General features: G+C 42.8%; 1 protein-coding gene across 2 annotated transcripts in view; it reads right to left on the bottom strand.

Moving 5' to 3' along the window:
- Positions 1-24,626, bottom strand: part of stim2b (stromal interaction molecule 2b) — a 183,477-nt gene that overhangs the window by 118,865 nt on the left and 39,986 nt on the right. Inside the window, exon 3 of one of the 2 annotated variants that reach the window (XM_068037108.1) lies at positions 10,024-10,154. In XM_068037108.1, the coding sequence (XP_067893209.1) occupies positions 10,024-10,154 (131 nt within the window). Of the gene's footprint in view, positions 1-4,742; positions 4,904-10,023; positions 10,155-24,626 lie in introns of those variants that run through there. The other variant, XM_068037118.1, reaches the window with a different exon arrangement.

The raw sequence follows: 24,626 nt of genomic DNA on the forward strand, positions 1-24,626 counted from the left end.
TTGGATCTTCCAAAATGCATCACCTCGCATTTGCCCTGATTGAACTCCATCTGCCATTTCTCTGCCCAACTCTCCAGTCTATCTATATTCTGCTGTATTCTCTGACAGTCCCCTTCAGTATCAGCTACTCCACCAATCTTAGTGTCGTCTGCAAACTTGCTAATCAGACCACCTATACTTTCCTCTAAATCATTTATGTATATCACAAACAACAGTGGTCCCAGCACGGATCCCTGTGGAACACCACTGGTCACACGTCTCCATTTTGAGAAACTCCCTTCCACTGCTACTCTCTGTCTCCTGTTGCCCAGCCAGTTCGTTATCCATCTAGCTAGTACACCTTGGACCCCATGCGCCTTCACTTTCTCCATCAGCCTACCATGGGGAACCTGATCAAACACCTTACTGAAGTCCATGTATATGACATCTACAGCCCTTCCCTCATCAATCAACTTTGTCACTTCCTCAAAGAATTCTATTAAGTTGGTAAGACATGACCTTCCCTGCACAAAACCATGTTGCCTATCACTGATAAGCCCATTTTCTTCCAGATGGGAATAGATCCTATCCCTCAGTATCTTCTCCAGCAGCTTCCCTACCACTGACGTCAGGCTCACCGGTCTATAATTACCTGGATTTTCCCTGCTACTCTTCTTAAGCAAGGGGACAACATTAGCAATTCTCCAGTCCTCCGGGACCTCACCCGTGTTTAAGGATGTTGCAAAGATATCTGTTAAGGCCCCAACTATTTCTTTATTTTCCTATTTTCAACTATTTTCCTTAACCCTGTTTGCTAAAGATATTTCATGACCCCTTTTAGCCCTCTTAATTCCTCGTTTCAGATTGCGCCTACAATCCCGATATTCTTTCAAAACTTCGTCTTTCTTCAGCCGCCTAGACCTTATGTGTGCTTCCTTTTTCCTCTCAGCTAGTCTCACAATTTCACCTGTCATCCATGGTTCCCTAATCTTGCCATTTCTACCCCTCATTTTCACAGGAACATGTCTCTCCTGCACACTAATCAACCTCTCTTTAAAAGCCTCCCACGTATCAAAAGTGGATTTACCTTCAAACAGCTGCTCCCAATCTACATTCCCCAGCTCCTGCCGAATTTTGGTATAGTTGGCCTTCCCCCAATTTAGCACTCTTCCTTTATGACCACTCTCGTCTTTGTCCACGAGTATTCTAAAACTTACGGAATTGTGATCACTATTCCCAAAGTAGTCCCCTACTGAAACGTCAACCACCTGGCCCAGCTCATTTCCCAACACCAGGTCCAGTATGGCCCCTTCCCGAGTTGGACTATTTACATACTGCTCTAGAAAACCCTCCTGAATGCTCCTTACAAATTCTGCTCCATCTGGACCTTTAACACTAAGTGAATCCCAGTCAATGTTGGGAAAATTAAAATCTCCCGTCACCACCACCCTGTTGTTCCTACAGCTTTCCATAATCTGTTCACATATTTGTACCTCTATCTCACGCTCGCTGTTGGGAGGCCTGTAGTACAGCCCCAACATTGTTACCGCACCCTTACTATTTCTGAGTTCTGCCCATATTGCCTCACATCTCGAGTCCTCCATAGTGCCTTCCTTCAGCACAGCTGTGATATCCTCTTTGACCAGTAATGCAACTCCTCCACCCCTTTTACCTCCCTCTCTACCCCGCCTGAAGCATCGGTATCCTGGGATATTTAGTTACCAATCATGCCCTTCCCTTAACCAAGTCTCAGTAATAGCAATAACATCATACTCCCAGGTACTAATCCAAGCCCTAAGTTCATCTGCCTTACCTACTACACTTCTTGCATTAAAACAAATGCACCTCAGACCACCAGTCCCTTTGCTTTCATCATCTGCTCCCTGCCTACTCTTTCCCTTAGTCACGCTGACTTCATTATCTAGTTCCTTACAGGCTTTAGTTACTACATCCTTACTCAACACTGACCTCATTTGATTCCCATCCCCCTGCCACATTAGTTTAAACCCTCCCCAACAACGTTAGCAAAAGCACCCCCAAGGACATTGGTTCCAGTCCGGCCCAGGTGTAGACCGTCCAATTTGTAATAGTCCCACCTCCCCCAGAACCGGTCCCAATGTCCCAAAAATCTGAACCCCTCCCTCCTGCACCATCTCTCAAGCCACGCATTCATCCTGACTATTCTTTCATTTCTACTCTGACTATCACGTGGCACTGGTAGCAATCCTGAGATTACTACCTCTGAGGTCCTACTTTTTAACTTGGCTCCTAACTCCCTAAATTCTGCTTGTAGGACCTCATCCCGTTTTTTACCTATATCATTGGTGCCTATGTGCACAACGACAACTGGCTGTTCACCCTCCCCCTTCAGAATGTTCTGCAGCCGATCTGAGACATCCCTGACCCGTGCACCTGGGAGGCAACATACCATTCGGGAGTCTCGTTTTCGACCACAGAACCGCCTATCTACTCCCCTTACAATAGAATCCCCTATGACTATAGCCCTTCCACTCTTTTTCCCGCCCTTCTGAACAGCAGAGCCAGCCACGGTGCCATGAACCTGGCTACTGCTGCCTTCCCCTGGTGAGCCATCTCCCTCAACAGTATCCAAAACGGTATACCTGTTGTGGAGGGAGATGACCGCAGGGGACTCCTGTGCTGCCTTCCTGCTCTTTCTCTGCCTTTTGGTCACCCATTCCCTTTCTCCCTCAGCAATCCTAATCTGCGGTGTGACCAATTCACTAAACGTGCTATCCACGACCTCCTCAGCATCGCGGATGCTCCAAAGTGAGTCCATCCGCAGCTCCAGAGCCGTCATGCAGTCCAACAAGAGCTACAGCTGGACACACTTCCTGCACATGAAGGAGTCAGGGACATCAGCCATGTCCCTGAGCTCCCACATTGAGCAAGAGGAGCATGTCACGGGTCTGAGATCTCCTGCCATTTTTAATCTTAAGCTTAAACTTAGTTAAATGAAAAAGGAACGAAAAGTTTTTTACCAATCACACGATAAAAAAAAATAGAGAAATAGAAAAAGCCTTACCTTATCTACACACCACCGAGTATTAACTGAGTCACTGGATATATTCAAGGCTGAGTGAGACAGATCTTTGAGTGACAAGGGGGTCAAGAGTTAGGCGGCAGGCAAGGAAGTGGAGTTAAAACCATAGTCAGATCAACCATGATCTTACTGAATGGCAGAGCAGGCTCGAGGGGCCAAATGGCCTACTCCTGCTCATATTTCTTATGTTCTTATATTCTTATTACCTCCAATTCTTCTAAACTCCAGGGAATATAGGCTTAATCTACTCAATCTCTCTTTATAGGATAATCCCCTCATTCCAGGAACCGGTACACCGAACCTTTGTTGCACTCCCTCCCAGGCAAGTATGTCCTTCCTTAGGTAAAGAGACTAAAACTGCACACAGTGCTCTAGGTGTGGCCTCACCAATGCCTTGTATAATTGTCGTAAGACTTCTTTACTCTTATACAACAATACCTTTGGAACAAAAGCCAACAAACAATTTGCTTTCATAATTGTTTGCTGAACCTGCATATTAACTTTCTGTAGTTCATGTACAAGGACATCCAGGTGCCTCTGAATGCAAACATTCTCTCACCATTCAAAAATATTCTGCTTTTTCATTTTTCCTATCAAAGTGGACAATTTCACCACATTGTATTCCATCTGTCATGTTCTTGTTCACTTGTCCAGCCTGTCTATATCCTTGTGCAGCATCTTTATGTCTCCCTCGCTGCTTACTTTCCCACCTAACTTTGTATCGTCAGCAAACCTGGATACATTACTCAGTCCCTTCATCTAAGCCATTAATATAGATTGTCAATAGCTGACACTCAGGTACTGATCCTTGCAGTATCTCACTAGTTACAGCCTGCCAACTGAAAATGTCCCATTTATTCCTACTCTCTGATGATGGGTTAGGATAGGGATTGGGGTCAAGGTACCAGAGAACAGAGAGAAATGAGAGAAGGCATAGATAGGTGACATGCAGGAGAGGACAGAAGAAGATGGCCCAAGAGAGGTTAACAGGAAAAAAAGGCAGATTGAAGGAAAGGGCTCAAGTCCAAAACAGCAGCCAAAATGTTCACTTAAATGGACACAAAGTAAATTTGGATTACATATTACATAGGCAAAGTGACTTGCACAGCTATAGGAAGAGCTGTGTCTATTGCCCAAGTTAGCTGCATATCAGCCTGGAGCAGATGGTACAGCTGATTAACAATCTCTCCTGTGAAGTGGAGGAGAGTGTGGTGGAGGCAGATTCAATCGAGGCCTTCAACAGAAAATTGGATCTGAGGAGAAAAAATTTGCAGGGCTATGGGGAAAAGGCGGGGGAGTGGAACTAGCTAAGGTGCCCTTCCATCAAGCCGGCACGGACATAATGGGCCGAATTGTCTCCTTCTGTGCTGTAACCATTCTATGAGTCTAAGGTCACCTCCGACCAGGTTTGAGTGCTGCCGTCTATAACTAGGTTAGTGACAGCTGTGAACATAACATTGCAGGCTTTCACTGCATTAATCAGAGCAGAAATACCCCAAGAGACACATTTAACAAAACAACAACTTGTATTTATATTGCACCTTTAACTTAATTAAACATCCTAAGGTGTTGCACAACTTTAACTTGTAATTCCTCCATGCCTTCTGTGCTATGAACCGTGAGAGTCTTGTTTAAATTGCTATCTTGTTTTCCAACAGACTTTATTGACACTTACTTTATTACCTTTACACATCAAACTTACATGTGTCTCTGCCATCTCCACGGTAACCAACCACTCAATGTCTAAAGCACACAACCAATGTGCATACAGTCCACAAAACATCTTTAAATGGTGTTTACTGCTGAAGAAACTGGCCTCATAATACTTGAAGTGTTTAAGACTCTTGAAGTTACTCATGTCAAATTACAGCATTTCCCATGGAATTTAAGAGCGTCACACATCACTATGAAAGCCTGAAAGGTTACATAGAAGTACTACAAGTAGAAAGCTTTATTACACAGGAAGTCTGGTGGGTGTTTAAGGTTAAGATTAAACAAACATTGAAATATATATATATATATTATATATATATATATTTGGAGGGGGTAAAATCAAATTTGCCATGCTAAAGCTCTGAATATTTTAATTTACAGTATGGAGGTCATTGAGAACACAGCGAGTAACTGTTAAGTTATTAACCAACTCCATCCTTCTAGGTGTCCAACCAGTTTTACACATCATTAACCAACTTATTCAGTAGTTGCTTAGCAGGGTGCAATTTTAAGAATACTTGTATTCTCAAACATATTTAAACGTTCCCAGCAATAAGGTAAAACATCATCTCGTGAATGTAAAAGGTCTATGAGGTTCAAAATGTTACTTCATGGTGTTGTAGCTAAGAACAATAGTAAAACACTAAGGACACATTAAGAGTGATGAAGCAATTTGGCACCACAGCAGGATACAGTTTACCAGTGTGCAGAATCATTGTGCACTGGACTAATGCCCACACAAGTGCCCAGTGTTAGCTGGGATTTTAGAGGGAGGTATCAAGCAGCATCAGAAATACTGACAACTGAAGTCATTCTGCACAATTCTGTGAATCTCCTAGCCACCTGTCGCACAGCACAGACTGATTGGAGTTGGTTTAATCTGGTAAACTATCATATTGAGAAATGTCTCAAAGTGTAGATTTCTGGAACTGGCATACAGAGAGCATAGTGTTGTCTGGGCCCCTTCCTTTACCAATTTCCATTCAAAGAGTTGGGGATTAGAGTTTAGAGCCAAAGGAAATGATTGCCTAAGTACAGTGCAGCTCACCTGAATCTCTTACTGGCCGTGTGAAGCCTTATGACAATATTACTATGTACCTACACACTGATATCTATTTCTACCTCCACTGTGCTGCAATCAATGAATGCAGATGCGTTGGTGACCTATTTTATCTGAACTGAACCTATTCCCACAAGAAAAGCTTGAGAGCAGTTCAGAAGTTTGGAAAGAGGATGACACATATGACCTTTTTGGCAGCTTGCAAGGATTTCACATGAACTAATGTTGAAATGACATTGATGGGACCAAATGAACCATTTATGGCTGTTGATATCTGTATCCAATGAAGTATTAAACTCTGTTTTTATAAGTTTAATTTATTTTTTTTTTAAACTGGGCCAAAAGTTCTCTCTTAAGCTAGATCAAATGCAATGCATCTCATGATGACAGCCGCAGAGAAAGAACTGAAGATAAAAGCACTCCCAGGTAATACAAATAAGAACAGGTCAAAGTGCTTGTGTAAAATTCAAACATCATTTCTGCTTTCCCTTACCAGTATGGTCAGCAATTTACCTGTCACTTGTGACATATAAGTAAAATGAAAATTTTCCTCAGTATCACATTTTTGGTCACATTGATCTGGAGACTATGCAGTCTTAAAGGGACAGGAGCATTATACTATCAACTCCATTTCTATCTCCCCCCTTGTGAATGCTTTTCATTCTTCAGTCTCTCTTTGTATGTTTCACACATTTCAGGATCATATCTGTACCTCTGAGGTTGTCTCAGACTCTTTTCTCAAACTCTCCTTTTCTGTTAGTCTTTCCCATCTTTTCTCTTGTGTATGCCTCCCACATAGTTTCTGTCTTTTTCCTCATACAAAGGAAAAAGATTCTGTTGCATATGTCCAATACAGTGTGTGGCTATTGCACATTTTCTGTTGCTTTCTCCCTGTGTGACTCACTCTCACTTTTCCTCTCCCCTGATACTCTCCCTTTTTCCTGCCTGGAGATGTTTTAATTCCATCTGCACAATAGAAATGGGGTGTTAGCCAAGTTCAAATAGCAGGAGCCTCATTAACCTGAGAAAACTGGGCTCCTGCGACATTCTGTTCGTCCCTCAGCTCACTTCAATTTTCATCTCCATCTCTCTGCTCCATCCTCTTTCCCATCCCAGTTACCCCTAACTCAACTCAGCTTGACCTGAAAAGTGCACTTGGTCTTGACATCAGCTATTTATAAAACAGCAGGAGATTTGGCAGTATACAGTTGAACTTGTATTTATTGCTGTATATTGTCTGATTTACAATTTCACATATTATAATTACTCTTCAGAAGAGGCTAGATCCAGTAACTGGAGTGAATCTGCATGGGTCAAGGCTGGAAAGCCATAAGGAGTATGGAGCTAGAAACTGGGAAGAAATGAGGATGTGAACAGGAAACAAGATCTCTACTAAAATAAATAACTAGGAGTTCATGACTTTTAAAGTTCTACTTCCAGTAAACATTGACTTAAAAACAAACTTGGATTGCTCACCAACATAGTTTAATCAATGCATTCACACACCCAGTTCAAAACAACCTTCATTAAGTTACTACCCAAAATATCCCAAAAGAAACCCAAACAAGACCTATGTTAGAAAGCTAAATATTGCCCGTTAGTCAATTTTCCTGCAATGTAGTCTGAAATCTCCAATAATTAAAAAAAAAACAAAGGCCAGATGAGTGAATGCCAGACAGACATGCACTTATTTATTTATTTCAGCTGAAAGTAGGTTTTGCCAGACTTGTGATTTTGTCAGTCAGGTATAAATATGACAGTCTCCCAGTTGTCCCACATGGCAAAGTGAAATATACTTAGAGCCCAAGAAATACTAGCAGGAAAGCCCAGTTAAACACTACTAGGACTTTAGCACCAGACCCAAGAAATGCTTTGTGGAGAAAAGTTATGAGGGTTTCAAAGATAAAACAAGTAGGTTCATGGCTAAACTTTGAGATTTTTTGTGTGTTTATACTACAAATGTAATTTTTGTACATATTTAGTCAATGGCTTCAAAAGCAACACGATCACTGAAAGAAGTGTAACCAAAATTGTCTCATTAATTTGATCGGCTCGGTTTAGGTACTTTCTGATTTGTGAACAATAAAATGCAAAAACAACCACCTGACTCACGAGAGGGCATCAATGCCAAGCTGAATCCTGTCTTTACTCAGCACCTACGCATGGATTAATTTGAGAATGAGTGGCAACAGAACATCTTGTTGATTTTTCCCCTCCCTTGCCTAGGGACACTGAGGCAATTATGATGTTTGACCGTGCCCCTAGCTGCGATCAGCTAACTCAGCACAGTACCTGGAACATTTCTAGTATGTATGACTCAACACTATGCTAGTCAATGCAATTATCCACAAGGTCATCAAGGAGCAAGGCTTTTCTTAGGACCAAGTTTCTAAATTAGACAAAACGTTGGCTAGATGAAATCAAGCTTGATGATTTAACAGACTGCATGTTAAACAGTGAAAGCAGCATGTGACAGACAGAGCGAAGTGATCCCATAAATGACGGATCAGATCAAAGCTCTGCAGTCCTGCCACATCCAAGCATAAATGGTGTTGGACAATCAGAACAACAAACAGAAAGGGGCAGTTCCACAAACAGCCCCATCCTCAATGATGAGGGAGCCCAGCACATCAGTGCAAAAGACAAGGCTGATGCTTTTACAACTATCTTTAGCCAGAAGTGTTGGGTGCATGATCCATCTCAGCCTCCTCCTGAGCTCCCCAGTATCATAGATGCCAAGCTTCAACCAATTCGATTCATTCCATGTGACATCAAAAAAAGGGTAAAGGAACTGGTTACAACAAAGGCTATGGTCCGACAACATCCCGGCTATAGTACTGATGGCTTGTGCTCCAGAACTAACCGCACCCCTAGCCAAGCTGTTCCAGTACAGCTACAACACTGGCATTTACCCAACATTGTGAAAATTTGACCGGGTATGTCCTTTCCACAAAAAACAGGACTAATCCAATCCAGCCAACTGCCGCCCTATCAGTCTACTCTCAATCATCAGCAAAGTGATGGAAGGTGTCACTGACAGTGTTATGAAGCAGTACTTACTCACCAACAACCTTCTCACTGTTGCTCAGTTTGAGTTCTGCCAGGACTACTTGGCTCCTGACCTCATTACCGCCTCGGTCCAAACATGGACAAAAAAGCTGAATTACAGGTGAAGTGAGAATAACTGTCCTTGTCATCAAGGCAACACTTGACCAAGTGTGGCATCACAGAGCCCTTGCAAAAATGATGTCAATGGGAGTCAGGCATAAACTCTCCACTGGTTGGAGTCATACCAAACACAAAGGAAGATGGCTGTAGTTGCTGGAAGTCAATCATCTCAGCCCCAGGACATCAATGCATGAATTCCTCAAGGTACAGTCTGAGAATCTAACCATCTCCCCTTGACATTCAATGGTATTACCATCACTGAATCCCCCACCATCAATGATAACCTGGGGGTTATCATTGACCAGAAACTGAACTGGACCAGCCACATAAATACTGTGGCGACAAGAGCAGGTCAGAGGCTGGGAATTCTGCAGCGAGTAACTCACCTTCTGACTCCCCAAAGCCTGTCCACCATCTACAAGGCACACGTCAGGAGTGTGATGGAATACTCTCCACTTGCCTGGATGAGTGCAGCTCCAACAATACTCAAGAAGCTCGACCGCATTCAGGATAAAGTAGCCCACTTGATTGGCAGTTCATCTACCACCTTAAACATTCAGACCCTCCACCACTGGTGCACAGTGGCAGCAGTGTGTACCATCTACAGGATGCACTGCAGCAATTCACCAAGTCTCCTGCGACAGCACCTTCCTAACTTGTGACCCCTACCACCTAGAAGAACAAGGGCACCATACGCATGGGATCACCTGCAAGTTCCCCTCCAAGCCACACACTATCCTGTCTTGGAAATATATCACTGTTCCTTCACTGTCGCTGGGTCAAAATTCTGGAACTCCCTCCCTAACAGCACTGTTGGAGTACCTATACCACATGGACTGCAGCAGTTGAAGAAAGCAGCTCACCAACACCTTCTCAAGGGCAATTAGGGATGTATAAGAAATACTGGTCTTGCCAGTGATGTTCACATCCCATGAACAAATAAAAAAAAAGCCGAAGCTCAATTTTACATACTTAACCAAAAGAAAGTTCAAAGTTTGCAAGTGGGAATATAGACTATTCCATATGTAAAACTTTGGTTTACCTCATGACTCTCCACTACATCAACATCCCCATCATTGTCATCGTCCATCTGTTTGTGTATCATTCGAATAGCCTCAAGGCAGTGTCGATCATCCTCATTCAGGCATGCTGGGTTCAATGTAGTGCAATTATCTATAAGTAAAAGGTTAGAGGTTAGAACATGATCTTAGAATAAGTACCTCACACAAGGGCTGGGATTTTGTGTAGCGGTGGGAGGGGGGAAAAGAGGGGGGAAACATGGAGTACCAGGACAGGTGGTGGGAGGAGGCACAGCACCCATCATCAAGCTATCCTCCCTGGGGCAGGCTAGGCCAACGACGGCCTTCCCACCCAGAGGTCAATGGAGGCCCTTGTGGCCGATTAACGACCAATTAAGGGCCTCTTCCCACCACCACTGGGATCTTTTCAGTGGCGCGGGGTGGAGGAGGTGGGGGGGGGCCTCCGCCATGTGGGGCGGTCACCTTGTAACCCGAGATGACCTCCCAATGGGCTTGGGTGGGGGCGGGGGTTCCTCGTCCGTGGGCAATTTGTGGCCCAAGGAGGACCCCCCTCCTCCTGAACTGCAGGACTACCCCCTCTCGCTGGGGATTTCCAGACTGGGCCCGGCATTCCTGCCTCATCTACCTCTGGTCCGGGATTCCAGTGCTGGACCTGGATCTGAGGCTTCTGCAGTACCAACAGTGGCCGCTGCTCCCGGTGGCGCTGCCAAAACTGTTGTGCTGCGGGCCCTCTGACTGGCCGGCAGCCCTTGGGGGCGGGATCCCATTCTTAAAAGGGACAGGGATCTCGGCTCCTGAAACTTTGATTTAAAAAGACCAGAGGATCGCTCTGGGGGTCACAATAATGCGCCTTTTCAATCCGGCGCCAGGAGCCCTACCTCCAGCACAAAATCCAGCCTAACAGGTCAAGACTAGCATAGTCTTCAGTTCAAGCAGGGTTAGAAGGCAGAAGACCAGCACTTGTAGATTTAATTCAGTTCCCATTTTCAAGTAACTCATTCTGTTATATTTCCATTAAAAATTTTTATGCCCATATTTATAATAAACTGCCTATATAAAATTCTCACATTGCAATTAACCCCTCTATTACAGCACTTCTGCTGGTGTAGGGAGGTGTGATTCAAGCATGACAAGGTTACAAAGGCAGTCACCATTATAATAATAAACACAGGACATCGCAATGGAAAAAGTCATCATGTACGCATTCATCAACCACAATGTGGTTGACTTAACTGCCCTCACAGCCTAGCAAACCACTCACTTGTACCAAACTGCTACAACGAGGTACAAGAATAATAAAACGTGAAATACCACTCAGAATAACCTAAGCAGATTCCAGCATGACAAAAACACACCCATCCCAGCTGATCCTGCAAAGTCTTCCTTACTAACATCTGGGAACTTGTACCAAAATTGGGACAGCTGTCCCACAGACTAGTTAAGCAACAACCTGACATTGTTATGCTCATAGAATCATACCTTTCGGCCAACATTAAAAATTCCTCTTTCACCATCCCTGGGTATGTCCTATCCCACCAACAAGACAGTACCACCATACGTGGCAGCGGCACAGTGACATACAGTTGGGTGGGAGTAGCCCTGGGAGTCCTCAACATTTGCTTGGAACCTCCATGATGTCTCACAGCTTCAGGTCAAACATGGGCAAGGAAACCTCCTGAAGATTTCCACCTACTGCCCTTCCTTGACTGATGAATCAGTACTCCTCCATGTTGACTATCACTTGGAATAAGCACTTAGAGCAGCAAAGGCAGAGAATTTACTCTGGATGGGGACTCAACTTCTCACTCTTGGTGATTGACATTGAAGAATCTACTCCAAGATCTTTATATGTCATATAGATAAAGAAAGTGACACTGAATTTCCACAAGGGTTCTACCACTTGCTGACAGTTATCTGGAGAAACCCACATGGAATTTCAGGACCAACTCTCTTTACATCCAGTTTAAACTTTTAACCAGCAACTGAAGGACTTGCAAATTCCCAAAAATCTTACAATTTTTTAGTCTCAGGATTTGCACATTTTTCGCAGGTAAATGGGGAGAGGATGCAGCGTCTCTCTCATCTCCTCTAAAGTATAGAATCAGGAGTGCAAAAATATTTATATAATCCTAATGTAAAAAAAAAAGTTTTAAATCACATACCTAATAAGATACAAAAGAACAGAATGTTTTGCCTTAATTTTAAGAGAAGAAAACAGTCTTAAGATCTTAGCAAAGAAGATTGGAGAAAAACTAAAATCAGTAAAGATCGGAAAGTCAGCTCTTAAATGATTAATTCTGCAAAAGCATCGGTGAGGTATTTGTCACGCAGACCCCCACCTACCAAGAATGAGGCACATTAATTTTGTCATATGAACATTGATTTTAAACTGTTGCTGGAGTGAAGAAAGGACTTGTCAAAAAAAAAAAATCACCAGACACTTGGCTGGAAGAACATTTGCATACTAACAGACAGTGCTTGGAGAGACAAAGAACTATTCCCTGGTCCACTTAATCCAAAATGAACTGTGATCACCAGACACCGAAGGTGAGGAAAGCTCACATTTCAGGATGAAAAGCTTTCGAATATACAGTGAACCAGCACCAGTTGGTACAGGCTACCATAACTATCAAATTGATAGATCCAAACACAGGTCTCAGAGGTAAAAGGTCAGCATTCTAACAGATTATAGCCAGATTCTTAGTCCTTCTGAAAATATGTATTTTGAGCACTGAATAAGAACGTATTAGCTGGGTCTTTGATATTTAAATGCATACTTTCAATATCTATCCCTCCTATTCCTGCTGTGCCACTTGCATAGTGTTATTTAATGTAAACATGAATGACAGATGGAAGTATAATGGGAAAGTGGAGTCGAAGCAGATGATCAGCCTTGGTCATATTGAATGGCAGAGCAGACTTGAGGGGCTGTATAATCTGCTCATGCTCCTATTGTTATGTTCTTAAATAAAATTATTCATGGTTCTAAAATACACTCTACTGCCAGCTAACCTATGAGAGGCAGAAACAACAAATTTGGAAGGTGCTGCTCAAAATTACATTTAATGAATCTGTGTCTTAGAACTATGCTCTGTACAACAAGTACAGTACCATCCATGCTGCAAACTATTGTCTATTTGTTTCATATCCTACTGCAGCACTCTTACTGAAAATAATACCAGTAAGTTTCATGAGTCTTTTAAACAACTTTGTTTCTTCAGTTAGTAAGACTTAGGGCTGGATTTTAACAAGCCCTTGACGTCATGATGCATGGTGGGGGGGTGCGGGGAGGTGTGGTGCTGAAGACAGCTCAGGATGTGACCGCCACGGACTTAGACACCAGCAGGGCCTGGCCCGAACCTCCCGGCGGCAGCGAGGCTCCACGGCGGAGGTCCCGCCACTGGGTGACGGGGCCACAATTTAAATATGCAAATCAATAAAACTAACACATTTAAAAACATTTACCTGAAATCTTGAGGGTCCGCCATGATCATCGGCACGGCAGCCGGCATTCCCGCGCCTTCAGATCCCCATTCGGGGAAATGAGGTGCCACACTGTTGAGGAGGTGGGAGGAGGTAAGTTTATCAATGGGGGTGGGGGGGGTGGCAAAATGGGGTCAAATACACATAATGGATGTAGGAGATGATGGAAAGGGTTGAACCTTAAACTTAGTGCAGTTTGGGGGCGGGGAGGGAGGTCAGATGTTAAAGCTAAGTGTTTTGGGGGGAGGGGAAGGGCAAATAGTTATTGTAATTGTTATGGGGGTGGGAAAGGGGCATAAGAAATTTATTTATTTTGTTTTGGTGGAATCTTTCTTTGAAAATGTAAAAATGCCAGCAGGGCTGGATGCCCTTCAGAAATGGCGTCCGCGACTGTGTGCAGGCAGCTGACACCATTGCTGGCAATGGACAGCTCGTCCCCTCTACGTGACTTGGGGGGGGGGGGGGGGGGGGGGGAGTGGAACCACCGCAGCTATTTAAATGAACCACTGCGCTTAAGAGCACGGCAGCTCTTTGGTGTGTGGCCAGCCATTTTTTGAACTTGCTGCCAAAATCAGCGGCGGGCTCTTAAAATCCAGCCCTTACTGTGCCTTTCAGATCACAAGAACCATTCCTATTGCTTCTGGTTAATTAAATCCACACAGTGCACAACACTCCACTAACTAATACCCAAAGGAAACACATTAGCACGCTGAATTACCAAGGGTAAACAGTTTCAAAGTTGTGTTTTTGTATTAATAAATTTGAATTATTCAATAATTTGAATTAACCAATATAAGCAACAGCAAAAAGGGAATTTAATGCTCAAGAGGATTTGAATAATTGGATAAGAGGACTCGACTGTACGTGAATTCAAATGTTTCATTCCACAGATAATTACAACTGAACATCACAAAATCAGTCATTAGAGCTTGTTAAACAGCCTGAAATAGCAAAGTCAGACATGACAACCAAATACATCAGCAAATAACAATTCTATTGCATAACTGGGAATTTCAGCACTTATCCTCTCTTACAGATCTAAATTTCTTTCTATTCTCCATTCTTTCGACTTATTCTGGACAGTTCCATGGCTCGGATACTTCACCTAAGTGAAAGCAAAGAAGCGGAGAACAAACGCACAGCAGAGTGTTTCTCAGCACTCTGATCTTCATTAAGCACTCTACTGCCACATTTCTGAGAATATTGTTGGTCTTAGTTATAGCGAAGTTTGTAACTTAATGGAGACATTTACTGAACTGTTCATAATTAGTAAATATTTTCTTATTGAAAATAATTAACATTTTGTTTCGTGATTGAGTAATTCTTTTTGCAAGTTAGTTATTGCTTGCACTTCCTTTTGCATTCCAGAGTGAATCACCCTCTAATCTTCACTCCATTCCAGCGTGAGAGCTCTGAACTTCTACTCTGTGCCTCATCACAACAGCAGGAAAGTGATGGAGAACTTAGCACGTGATAATAACATGGGATCATCTATTTAGAGCAGAGGAGAAATAAGAAAAGAAATTTCGCAATAGAAATTCTAACAGTAATAGAAGTGATACAGAGCGGTAGACGAAGTGGTGCTGAAGAGGGAAGAGATGCAAGTGCTAGTAAGAAGCGAGAGATGAAGCAGCTAAGACAAGCTTTTCCTTGCAAACAAAAAGCAAAATACTGCATTCTAGAAATGTAACACAAAAACAGAAAATACACTTAACAGTAACTGTGGAGAGAATGGACATGGCACTTCAGGGTATGGATCCTTCAGCAGAACTGCAAAATATTACAGATGAACAACATTTAAAAAATGAAAAAAACAAGGGGAAGGAGAAAGGAGAACCTACAACCAAAACACAGGAAATGAAATAAAAAGTCTTTCAAAGTGTATATGTAGAGAAGAGAGATGGTTAAGTGAGAGAACCAATATTGGCATTCGACAACAGGAAGCATAATGAGAGAAATCAAAGAAATATAAGGGATATGAGACACAGAGGGTGCTTGAATAGTTAAAGGGGAAGGGAGGTAGGTCTTCTATCCAGGAGTACAAGAGTCGCTGGAACAGTCTCCCTATATAAGGGAGCAGTATTTAAATCTTGAGAGACTTTGGGCATAAAGCACAGTTTAGCACAAACGAGGAAGCTAATGTTCTTGAATGCAGTTTTAGTAATAGTCTCGCTGAAAAACTGTCAATTTAGGGCACAATTACAGACACTTTGTGCTCCATACATGCACTTACTAGGAATCAGAACAAGACTAGCAAAATCCATTTTACACAGAATATTTTTAACCCTGCAGAAAGCCACCACTGAAATAAAATCCAGGACCATGAAATTTCTCAGTTAGTCATACTTCACTGCTATTATTTTTCCGGAAGTAAAGAGGAATCACCATTTATGTGATTAAACAGTTTCTGCCACACCTCCAGTGAATGAGCAGAGGCAGGAGGAGGAGCAGCAGCAGCTTCAAGACACTTCCTGGCCAAGTTCTCAAAAGCTAATATTTCCATGTGCTGACCCATCACAACACCTGTCCTTTCGACTTGCAAAATTTCTGCAAAATTCTTCATTAATACAAATAGTATGGCGCAGATTTTGCTGTCAACAGCAAAATGACAGCACACGTTTCTGACCAAAGAAAGCTTTCCATGAAGATCTAGTGATGTCTGTGGCATGGATTACACCTTTCCCAACATTGGTTTAAGTCTGGTGCCAAGTCAAAGAGATCTCCAGGCATCCAGCAGGAGTGATATCAGCAAACAGAGTGAGCAGCTAATCAATGAAGTATTTTCACACACAACAAACCACATGTAAAATGTACCCCTCCCTCCTCTCTTCCCCCCCTCCTCCCTCCTCTCTTCCCCCCCCTCCTCCCTCACCTCCCTCCTCTCTTCCCCCCCCCCCCCTCCCTCACCACCCTCCTCTCTTCCCCCCCCCTCCCTCCCTCACCACCCTCCTCTCTTCCCCCCCCCTCACCACCCTCCTCTCTTCCCCCCCCCCCCCCCCTCCCTCCAGCATCTCATCTACCGATTAGGCACACTACAGCCTGCCGGACTGAACATTGAGTTCAATAATTTCAGAGCATGACAGCCCCCCACTTTACTTTCATTTTTAGTCATTTTTTCTTCCTTTTTTTGCATTCCTTTTTACATTTTTTGCATTTATTTCATTTCATCTTAGTTTGTTCAGTTTGCTTACCCACTGTTTTTTTCAGGTTGTTTTTCTTCAGGTTTGCACTTGCTGATGTTCTATATTCAGTATATTCACACCTAATCTGTACTAATGCTTTGTCTTTCAAAACACCATTAACATATTGTTTGCCTTTGCTCTGTGACCTTTTGGTCAGCTATGTGGCCTGGTCCAATCTGCACCTTCTCCTTTGTTATCTCTTGCCCAACCCCCACCTCACTTGTTTATAATCTGTGACTTTTCTAATATTTGTCAGTTCCGAAGAAGGGTCACTGACCCGAAACGTTAACTCTGCTTCTCTTTCCACAGATGCTGCCAGACCTGCTGAGTGAATCCAGCATTTCTTGTTTTTGTTTCAGATTTCCAGCATCCACAGTATTTTGCTTTTATATTATTGTGTTGTAAAATGTACCGGTTATCCTTCACTTTAAATTTCACAGAAAGAAGAATAAATGATTGGGACGTACACATGGGATTAAGATAGAAGCTGAAATATCAAAACAAATGTTTAAAAAATAATTTAAAATTGTGTGGATTTTTTATCACTGATAAAATTTGATTTTCCACAAATATAAAATTAGCTTTTCAGGGTTAGAGAGGTTTTGCAGCAGTCATTATGAACTTAGTACACCATTAAAAACCAGTTACACCTCATTTAACAAGGTGCGATGTTTTCAAGAGTATTTACCGAGACTAATAGCATAAAAGTGCAAGTTCCCGTCCAGTTTTTCTAATTGATTACCATCTGCAGGTACCTCAACAGTGCACTCTTTGGGGAAGCACAGAATCACAGAAGACAACTTCTGGATTTTTGTGTTTAACTGCACGTGTGGACTCCCACAGTCGTTGTCAGTTTCAGAGGACAGTGAACGCTGACCGTTTCACCTCATCACTGCAGCAAAATCATCACTCGCATACATACAAACATATTTAAGAAACTGTGCTACACACAAACCAGCTGAGCTCAGATGTTTTCTGAAAGGAAAGTACAAGTATGAATTGATAATTATGTTCAGAGTAAATGGGTTGGAGCAGCTTGGAAAAAAATGTCACTAATCTTTTGAGAGTTAAAAGTCTTCGCGCTGTTACAAAAATGTCTGTACATATTTTCTTTTACAGAACTTTCGAAATGAAATTCTCAAATTCCTATTGCGTATTAAAGTTGATTAAGAATTTCTGTAACAAACTAATCCATATAATATAATCCAGTTAATGAGAGTCCCTTTTTCAGTAAAACCCTCTCCTAGTCTTTTATAATCATAGAATGATTTCAGCCTATCATGCCTGTGCCAGCTCTTTGGTAGAGCTATCCGACTTGTCCCACTCCCCTGCCCTTTCCCCATACCCCTGCAATTTTTTCCCTTCAGGTACTTATCCAATAACCTTTTGAAGGTTACTACTGAATCTGGTTCCACCAGCCTTTCAGGCACTGCATTCCAGATTTTAACAATTCAGTGTGTGAAAAAAAAAGTTTCCTTCAAAACCTCTGGTTCTTTTGCCAATCATCTTGAAACAGTGTTGTCCTCTGATTACCAACCCTACTGCTACTGGAAACAGAGTAAATAAGGAGAAACTACCAGAACTGTTAATGATTTTAAACACCGCTGTCAAATCTACCTGCTCTGCTCTAAATTAACCTGCTCTGTTCTAAAGAGAACAACCCCAGCTTCTCCAGTACCTCCACATAACTGAACTCCATTCTCACTGGTACAACTCTAGAAAGTTTCTTCTGCACCCTTTGTAAAGCTTTGATATCCTTCTTAAAGTGTGATGCCTAGAATTAAATAAAGTACTCTAACTGAAGCCTAACGAGTGATATGTAAAAGGTTTAGCATAACGTACTTGTTTTTGTACTCTATGCCTCAATTAATAGAGCCAAGAATCCCAGAGTTTTTTTTTAGTCTTCTCAACTTGTCCTGCCACATTCAAAGACTTGTGTACATAAACTCCATGTTTCGCTGCACCCTTTTAAAATTGTATCATTTAGTTTATTTTGCAACTCCTCATCTTCCTACCAAAATGCATCACTTCACACTTCCCTATGTTAAATTTCATCTGCTTCATGTCTGCACATTTTATCAGTCTATGATCTCCTAAAGTCTGTTACTATCCTTCTTGTTGTTTACTACATTCCTGAGTTTCATGTCACCTGCAAACTTTGAAATTTTGCCCTGTTGTCCAGGACATTAATATCGATCAAAAAGAGCAGTGATCCAACTACTGGCATGTACCCAATGTCTGCTTCTCTTAGATCTGAAAACAACCATTCATCACTACTTTCTGTTCTCTGTCCCTTAGCCAATTTTGTATCCACACTGCCAATGTCCCTTTAATCCCATGAGCTTTAATTTTGCTAACACCAAACACACATCAACTACACCACTCCAATTAACCCATTCTGTTACTTCAAAGAACTTTATCAAGTTAGTTAAATGTGATTTGCCTTCAACAAATTTGTGCTGGCGTTCAGTTATTGTCTCATACATTTCTAAATGCCAATTATTTCTCGGATTTATATCCAAATGTTTTACCAACACCGATATGAATCTGGCTGGCCTGTAGTTGCCAGGTTTATTTATTTTTTTAAAACATGGCTGCAGCATTTGCAATCCTCCAATCCTCTGGCACAACCCTCATATCTAATAAAGTCTGAAAGACTGTGGCCAGAGCCTCCACAATTTTGACCCCTAAGATGCATCCCATTCAGACCGGGTGACTTTCTATTTTGACGACTGTCAGCCTTTTAAGTTCCTCATCTTTAGGATGCAAAGTACTTGCCCTCTGCCTCCAGAAGATCATTATCTTTTTGGTTCCTAATCAACCACACCCTTCTTTTGACTACCCTTTCACTATTTATAGATTTATGAGACTTTTGTGTTAACCGCTAATCTAGTCTCATACTCTTTAAATTCAGTTAATTAAATAAATTTGAAATGAATGGATAGTCTTAGTAATAGTGGCCTTGAAACTACCGGATTGTCATTAAAAACCATCTGGTTCACTGATGTCCTTTAGGGAAGGAAATCTGCCCTCCTTACCTGATCTGGCCTACGTGCGACTCCAGCAATGTGGTTGACTGTTACCTGCCCTGTGAAATGGCCTAGCAAGCCACTCAGTTGTATCAAACCGCTACAGATAATGTATAAAAAGAATAGCCTTACAGACCACTTGGCATCAACTTGAGCACCAGGCACAACAAAGGTGCACCCAGTCCAGTCAACCCTGCAAAATTCTCCTCGCTAATATCTGGAACTTGTGCCAAAATTAGGAGAGCTGACCCACAGACAAGTCAAGACAATCATACTCACAGAATCATACCTTTCAGACAATGTCCCAGATGCCTGCATCACTAACCCTGGGTATGTCCAGATCTACCAGCAGGACAGATCCACCAGAGGTGGTAATACAGTAGTACACAGTCAGCAGAGAGTGGCCGTGGGAGTCCTCAACAGCGACTCCATACTCTGAAGTCTCATGACATGAGGTCAAACATGGGCGAGGAAATCTCCTTCTAATTACCACCTACCGCCCTCCCTTAGCTCAATCAGCTCTCCTCCATGTTGAATACCATTTGAGGGTAGCAAGGTATCAAGGTACTCTGGGTGGGGACTTCAATGTCCATCATCAAGAGTGGCTCGGCAGAACGACTACTGACCGAGCCCTGAAGAACCGCTGCCAGACTAGGCCTGTGGCAGGTAGTGAGAACACCAACACGGGGTGGGGGGGAGGGAGGGAAATACTTGACCTCTTCCCTACCAACTTACCTGTCACAGATGCATCAGTAGGAGCCACCTCGCAGTCCTTGTGGAGACAAAGTCGCTGATTGGTTCGTGGGATGGGAGGGTTGCCCTACTATGAGGGGCTGAATAAATTGGGCCTATACCCTCTGGAGTTTAGAAGGACTGGTGATCTCATTGAAATGTACATGAATCTGAAGGGGCTTGACAGGGTAGACACTGAGAGGTTGTTTCCCTCAGATGTGGCATCTAGAACATGGGGGCACAGTCTCAGGATATAGGTCTGATTATTTAGGACTGAGATGAGCAGAAACTTCTTTACTCAAAGGGTTGTGAATCATTGGAATTCCCAACCCTAGGAGGTTGTGGATGCTTCTTCATTGAGTATATACAAAGCGGAGATAGACAGATTTTTGATTTCTCAGGGAATCAAGCGATATGGGGAGCTGGCGGGAAAGTGGAGCTGAGGCAGTTCAGCCATGTTTGTATTGAATGGCGGAGCAGACTCGATGGGCCTTATGGTCTACTCCTGCTCCTATTTCTTATGTTCTTATGTTCACACTAAAGACATCCTCCATCATGTTGTGTGCTACCACCACTGTCTGAATGGGACAGATTCAGAACAGATCTAGCAGCTCATAACTGGACATCCATGAGGCGCTGTGGACCATCAGCAGCAGCAGCAGAATTGTATTCACACCATGCAACATCAATAAACAGCTGAGTGCACTGGATGCAGCAAAGGCTAAGGGCCTGACAACATCCCAGCTATAGTGTTGAAGACTTGTGCTCCAGAATTGGCTGCACCTCTAGCCAAGCTGTGTGACAGCACTGGGATCTACCAAACAATGTGGAAAATTGCCCAGGTAAAGTATATGTGTGGCTGGCCCAGTTCAATTTCTAGTCAATATTAATAGTAGCAGGATGTTGATGGTGTGGGATTCCACGATGGTAATACCGTTGAATGGCAAAAGGGAGGTGGTTAGACTCTCTCTTGTTGGAGATGGCCGTTGCCAGATACTTGAGTGAGGCATATGTTACTTACCACTTATCAGCCCAAATCTGATAAAAGCAGGACAAACTCAATCTAGCCAATTACCAGCCCATTGGTCTACTTTCAACCATCAGCAAAGTGATGGAAGGTGTCGTCGACAGTGCTATCAAGCAACACTTATTCAGCAATAATCTGTTCACCTATGCTCAGTCTGAGTTCCACCAGGACCACGAGGCTCCAGACCTCATTACAGCCTGGATCCAAACATGGATAAAAGAGCTGAGTTCCAGAGGTGAGCTGAGAGTGACTGCCGTTAACATCAAGGGAGTATTTGACCGTGTGTGGCATCAAGGAGCCCAAGTAAATTTGTAGTTAATGGGAAATGGGTAAATTCTCTACTCGTTGAAATCATACCGAGCACAAAGGAAAATGGTTGTGGTTGTTGGAGGCCAATCTTCACAGCTCTGGGATATCACTGCAGGAGTTACTCAGGATAGTGTCCTAGGCCCAATTATCTTCAATTGTTTTATCAATAACCTTCGCTCCATCATAAGGTCAGAAGTGGGGATGTTTGCTGATGATTGCAGAGAGTTCAGCTCCTTTCGCAATTCTTCAGATAATTAAGTAATCCTTGCCTGCATGCAACAAGATCTGGACAACATTCAGACTTGGGCTGATAAGTGGTAAGTAACATATGCCTCACTCAAGTATCTAGCAACGACCATCTCCAACAAGAGAGGAGAGTCCAACCACCTCCCTTTGCCATTCAACGGTATTACTATTGCCGAATCCCACACCATCAACATCCTGCTATTATCACCATTGACTAGAAACTGAACTGGACCAGCCACATAAATACATTACCTACTAGAATAAGTTAAAGGCTGGGCATTCTTCATCGAGTGGCTCACCTCCTAACTCCCCAAAGCGTCTCCACCACCCATAAAGGCACAAGTCAAGAGTTCAATAGAATACTGGCCACTTGTCCGGGTGGGTGCAAGTACAACGGCTTTCAAGATACTTGACACCATTCAGGACATAGCAGTCTCTCTGACCCCATGCACCAACTTAAACATCGACAGCTCCACTACTGCCGTACTGTGGCAGCAGTGTCTCCAGTAAATATTAACACAGATGAATATATTATTTTGAATAGAATTAAGATCCTGAAAATAGATAAAGAGCAGCAAGACTAGATAATATCCACCCAAGGATCCTCAGGAGTTGAGACAGGTGATGTACAAGCCTCTTTTTAATATCTCATTTCATGTTGGGATGATTCCCAGACATTGGAAGGAGGTTAATGTAGTCCCCATCTTTAGAAAAGACAAGACAGGTCCAGGTAACTAGAGGCTCCTTATTTTGACATCAGTAATAGGAAAGATGCTTGAGGAATCATTCGGGGTGCAATATATGATTACTAGGATAGAGGGGGACATATTAGGAACATCAAAAAAACTTCCACAAAAAAAAAAGTCATGCATTACAAATTTGGCATTATCGTTTCAAGAAATCACCAACATGGAATATGAGAGAAGCCTGGTAGATATTGTCTACTTAGACTTCCAAAAGGCTTCTGACAAAGTATCACACAAGAGGCTTTTCTACAACTTTGAAATCTCTGGCATTATTGAACTGGACTGAGAACTGCCTGGAAGGACATAGGCAGAAAGTAGCTATTGATGGATTTGTATCTGTCTGGAGACAAGTCATCAGTGATGTCCCACAGGGATGGAGGTTTGGACCCTTACTCTTTGCTATTTTTATTAATGATCTAGATGATACCAAGATCTGTGGGAGTGTCAGGACTGTAGACATTGCTCAACCTCTCCAGGTGGATCTTGATGTGTCGGGGGATTTAATTGACAAATGGTGTTTAATTTGAAATAGTGCATACGGGTAGAATGAATGCTCAACAAAATAGATTCGGGGAAAAGCATTAAAGAAGGTTAAGGAAAAACGAGATCTGAGCATTCACAAGCAATGCCATGAAGCATTAGGTAGAGCAAATAGAGTTTTGAGGTGCATTTATATGGCAATTGACTATAAGATAAGGCATTTTATTTTTTCCTTGTACAAAAGCTTTGTCAGGCCTCAGTTACAATGAGTGTCCCGTTTTAGTCCCCTCACTTAATAGGTGATACTGAGGCTTTGTAAACATAGAAACATAGAAAATAGGCGCAGAAGTAGGCCATTGGGCCCTTCGACCTGCTCCACCATTCATTATGATCATGGCTGATCATCCAACTCAGTAACCTGTTCCCGTTTTCACCCATATCCTTTGATCCCTTGAAACCCAAGAGCTATATCTAACTGCTTCTTGAAAACATACAATGTTTTGGCCTCAACTGCTTTCTGTGGTAGCGAATTCCACAGATTCACCACTCTCTGGGTGAAGAGATTTCTCCTCATCTCAGTCCTGAAAGGTTTACCCCGCATCCTTAGACTATGACCCCTGGTTCTGGACTCCTCCACCATCTGGAACATCCTTCCTGCATCTACCCTGTCAAGTCCTGTTAGAATTTTATAGGTTTCTATGAGATCCCCGCTCACTCTTCTGAACTCCAGCGAATATATTTTTTTTTTAAAGAGATACAGCACTGAAACAGGCCCTTCGGCCCATCGAGTCTGTGCCGACCAACAACCACCCATTTATAGTAATCCTACATTAATCCCATATCCTCTACCACATCCCCACAATTCTCCTACCACTTACCTACACTAGGGGCAATTTACAATGGCCAATTTACCTATCAATTTACCTATATATAATCCTAAATGACTCAATCTCTCCTTATACGTCAGTCCCACCATCGCAGGAATCAGTCTGGTAAACCTTCGCTGCACTCCCTCTATAGCAAGAACATCCTTCCTCAGATAAGGAGACCAAAACTGCACACAATATTCCAGGTGTGGCCTCATCAAGGTCCTGTATAATTGCAGCAAGACATCCCTGCTCCTGTACTCGAATCTTCTCGCTATGAAGGCCAACATACCATTTGCCTTTTTTACCGCCTGTTGGACCTGCATGCTTACCTTCAGCGACTGGTGTACGAAAACACCCAGGTCTCGCTGCATATTCCCCTCTCTCAGTTTATAGCCAGTTAATAACCTGCCTTCCTGTTTTTGCTACCAAAGTGGATAACCTCACATTTATCCACATTATATTGCACCTGCCATGCATTTGCCCACTCACTCAACTTGTCCAA

The sequence above is a fragment of the Heterodontus francisci genome, chromosome 1 (genome assembly GCF_036365525.1).
Source record: "Heterodontus francisci isolate sHetFra1 chromosome 1, sHetFra1.hap1, whole genome shotgun sequence".
Lineage (NCBI taxonomy): Eukaryota > Metazoa > Chordata > Chondrichthyes > Heterodontiformes > Heterodontidae > Heterodontus > Heterodontus francisci.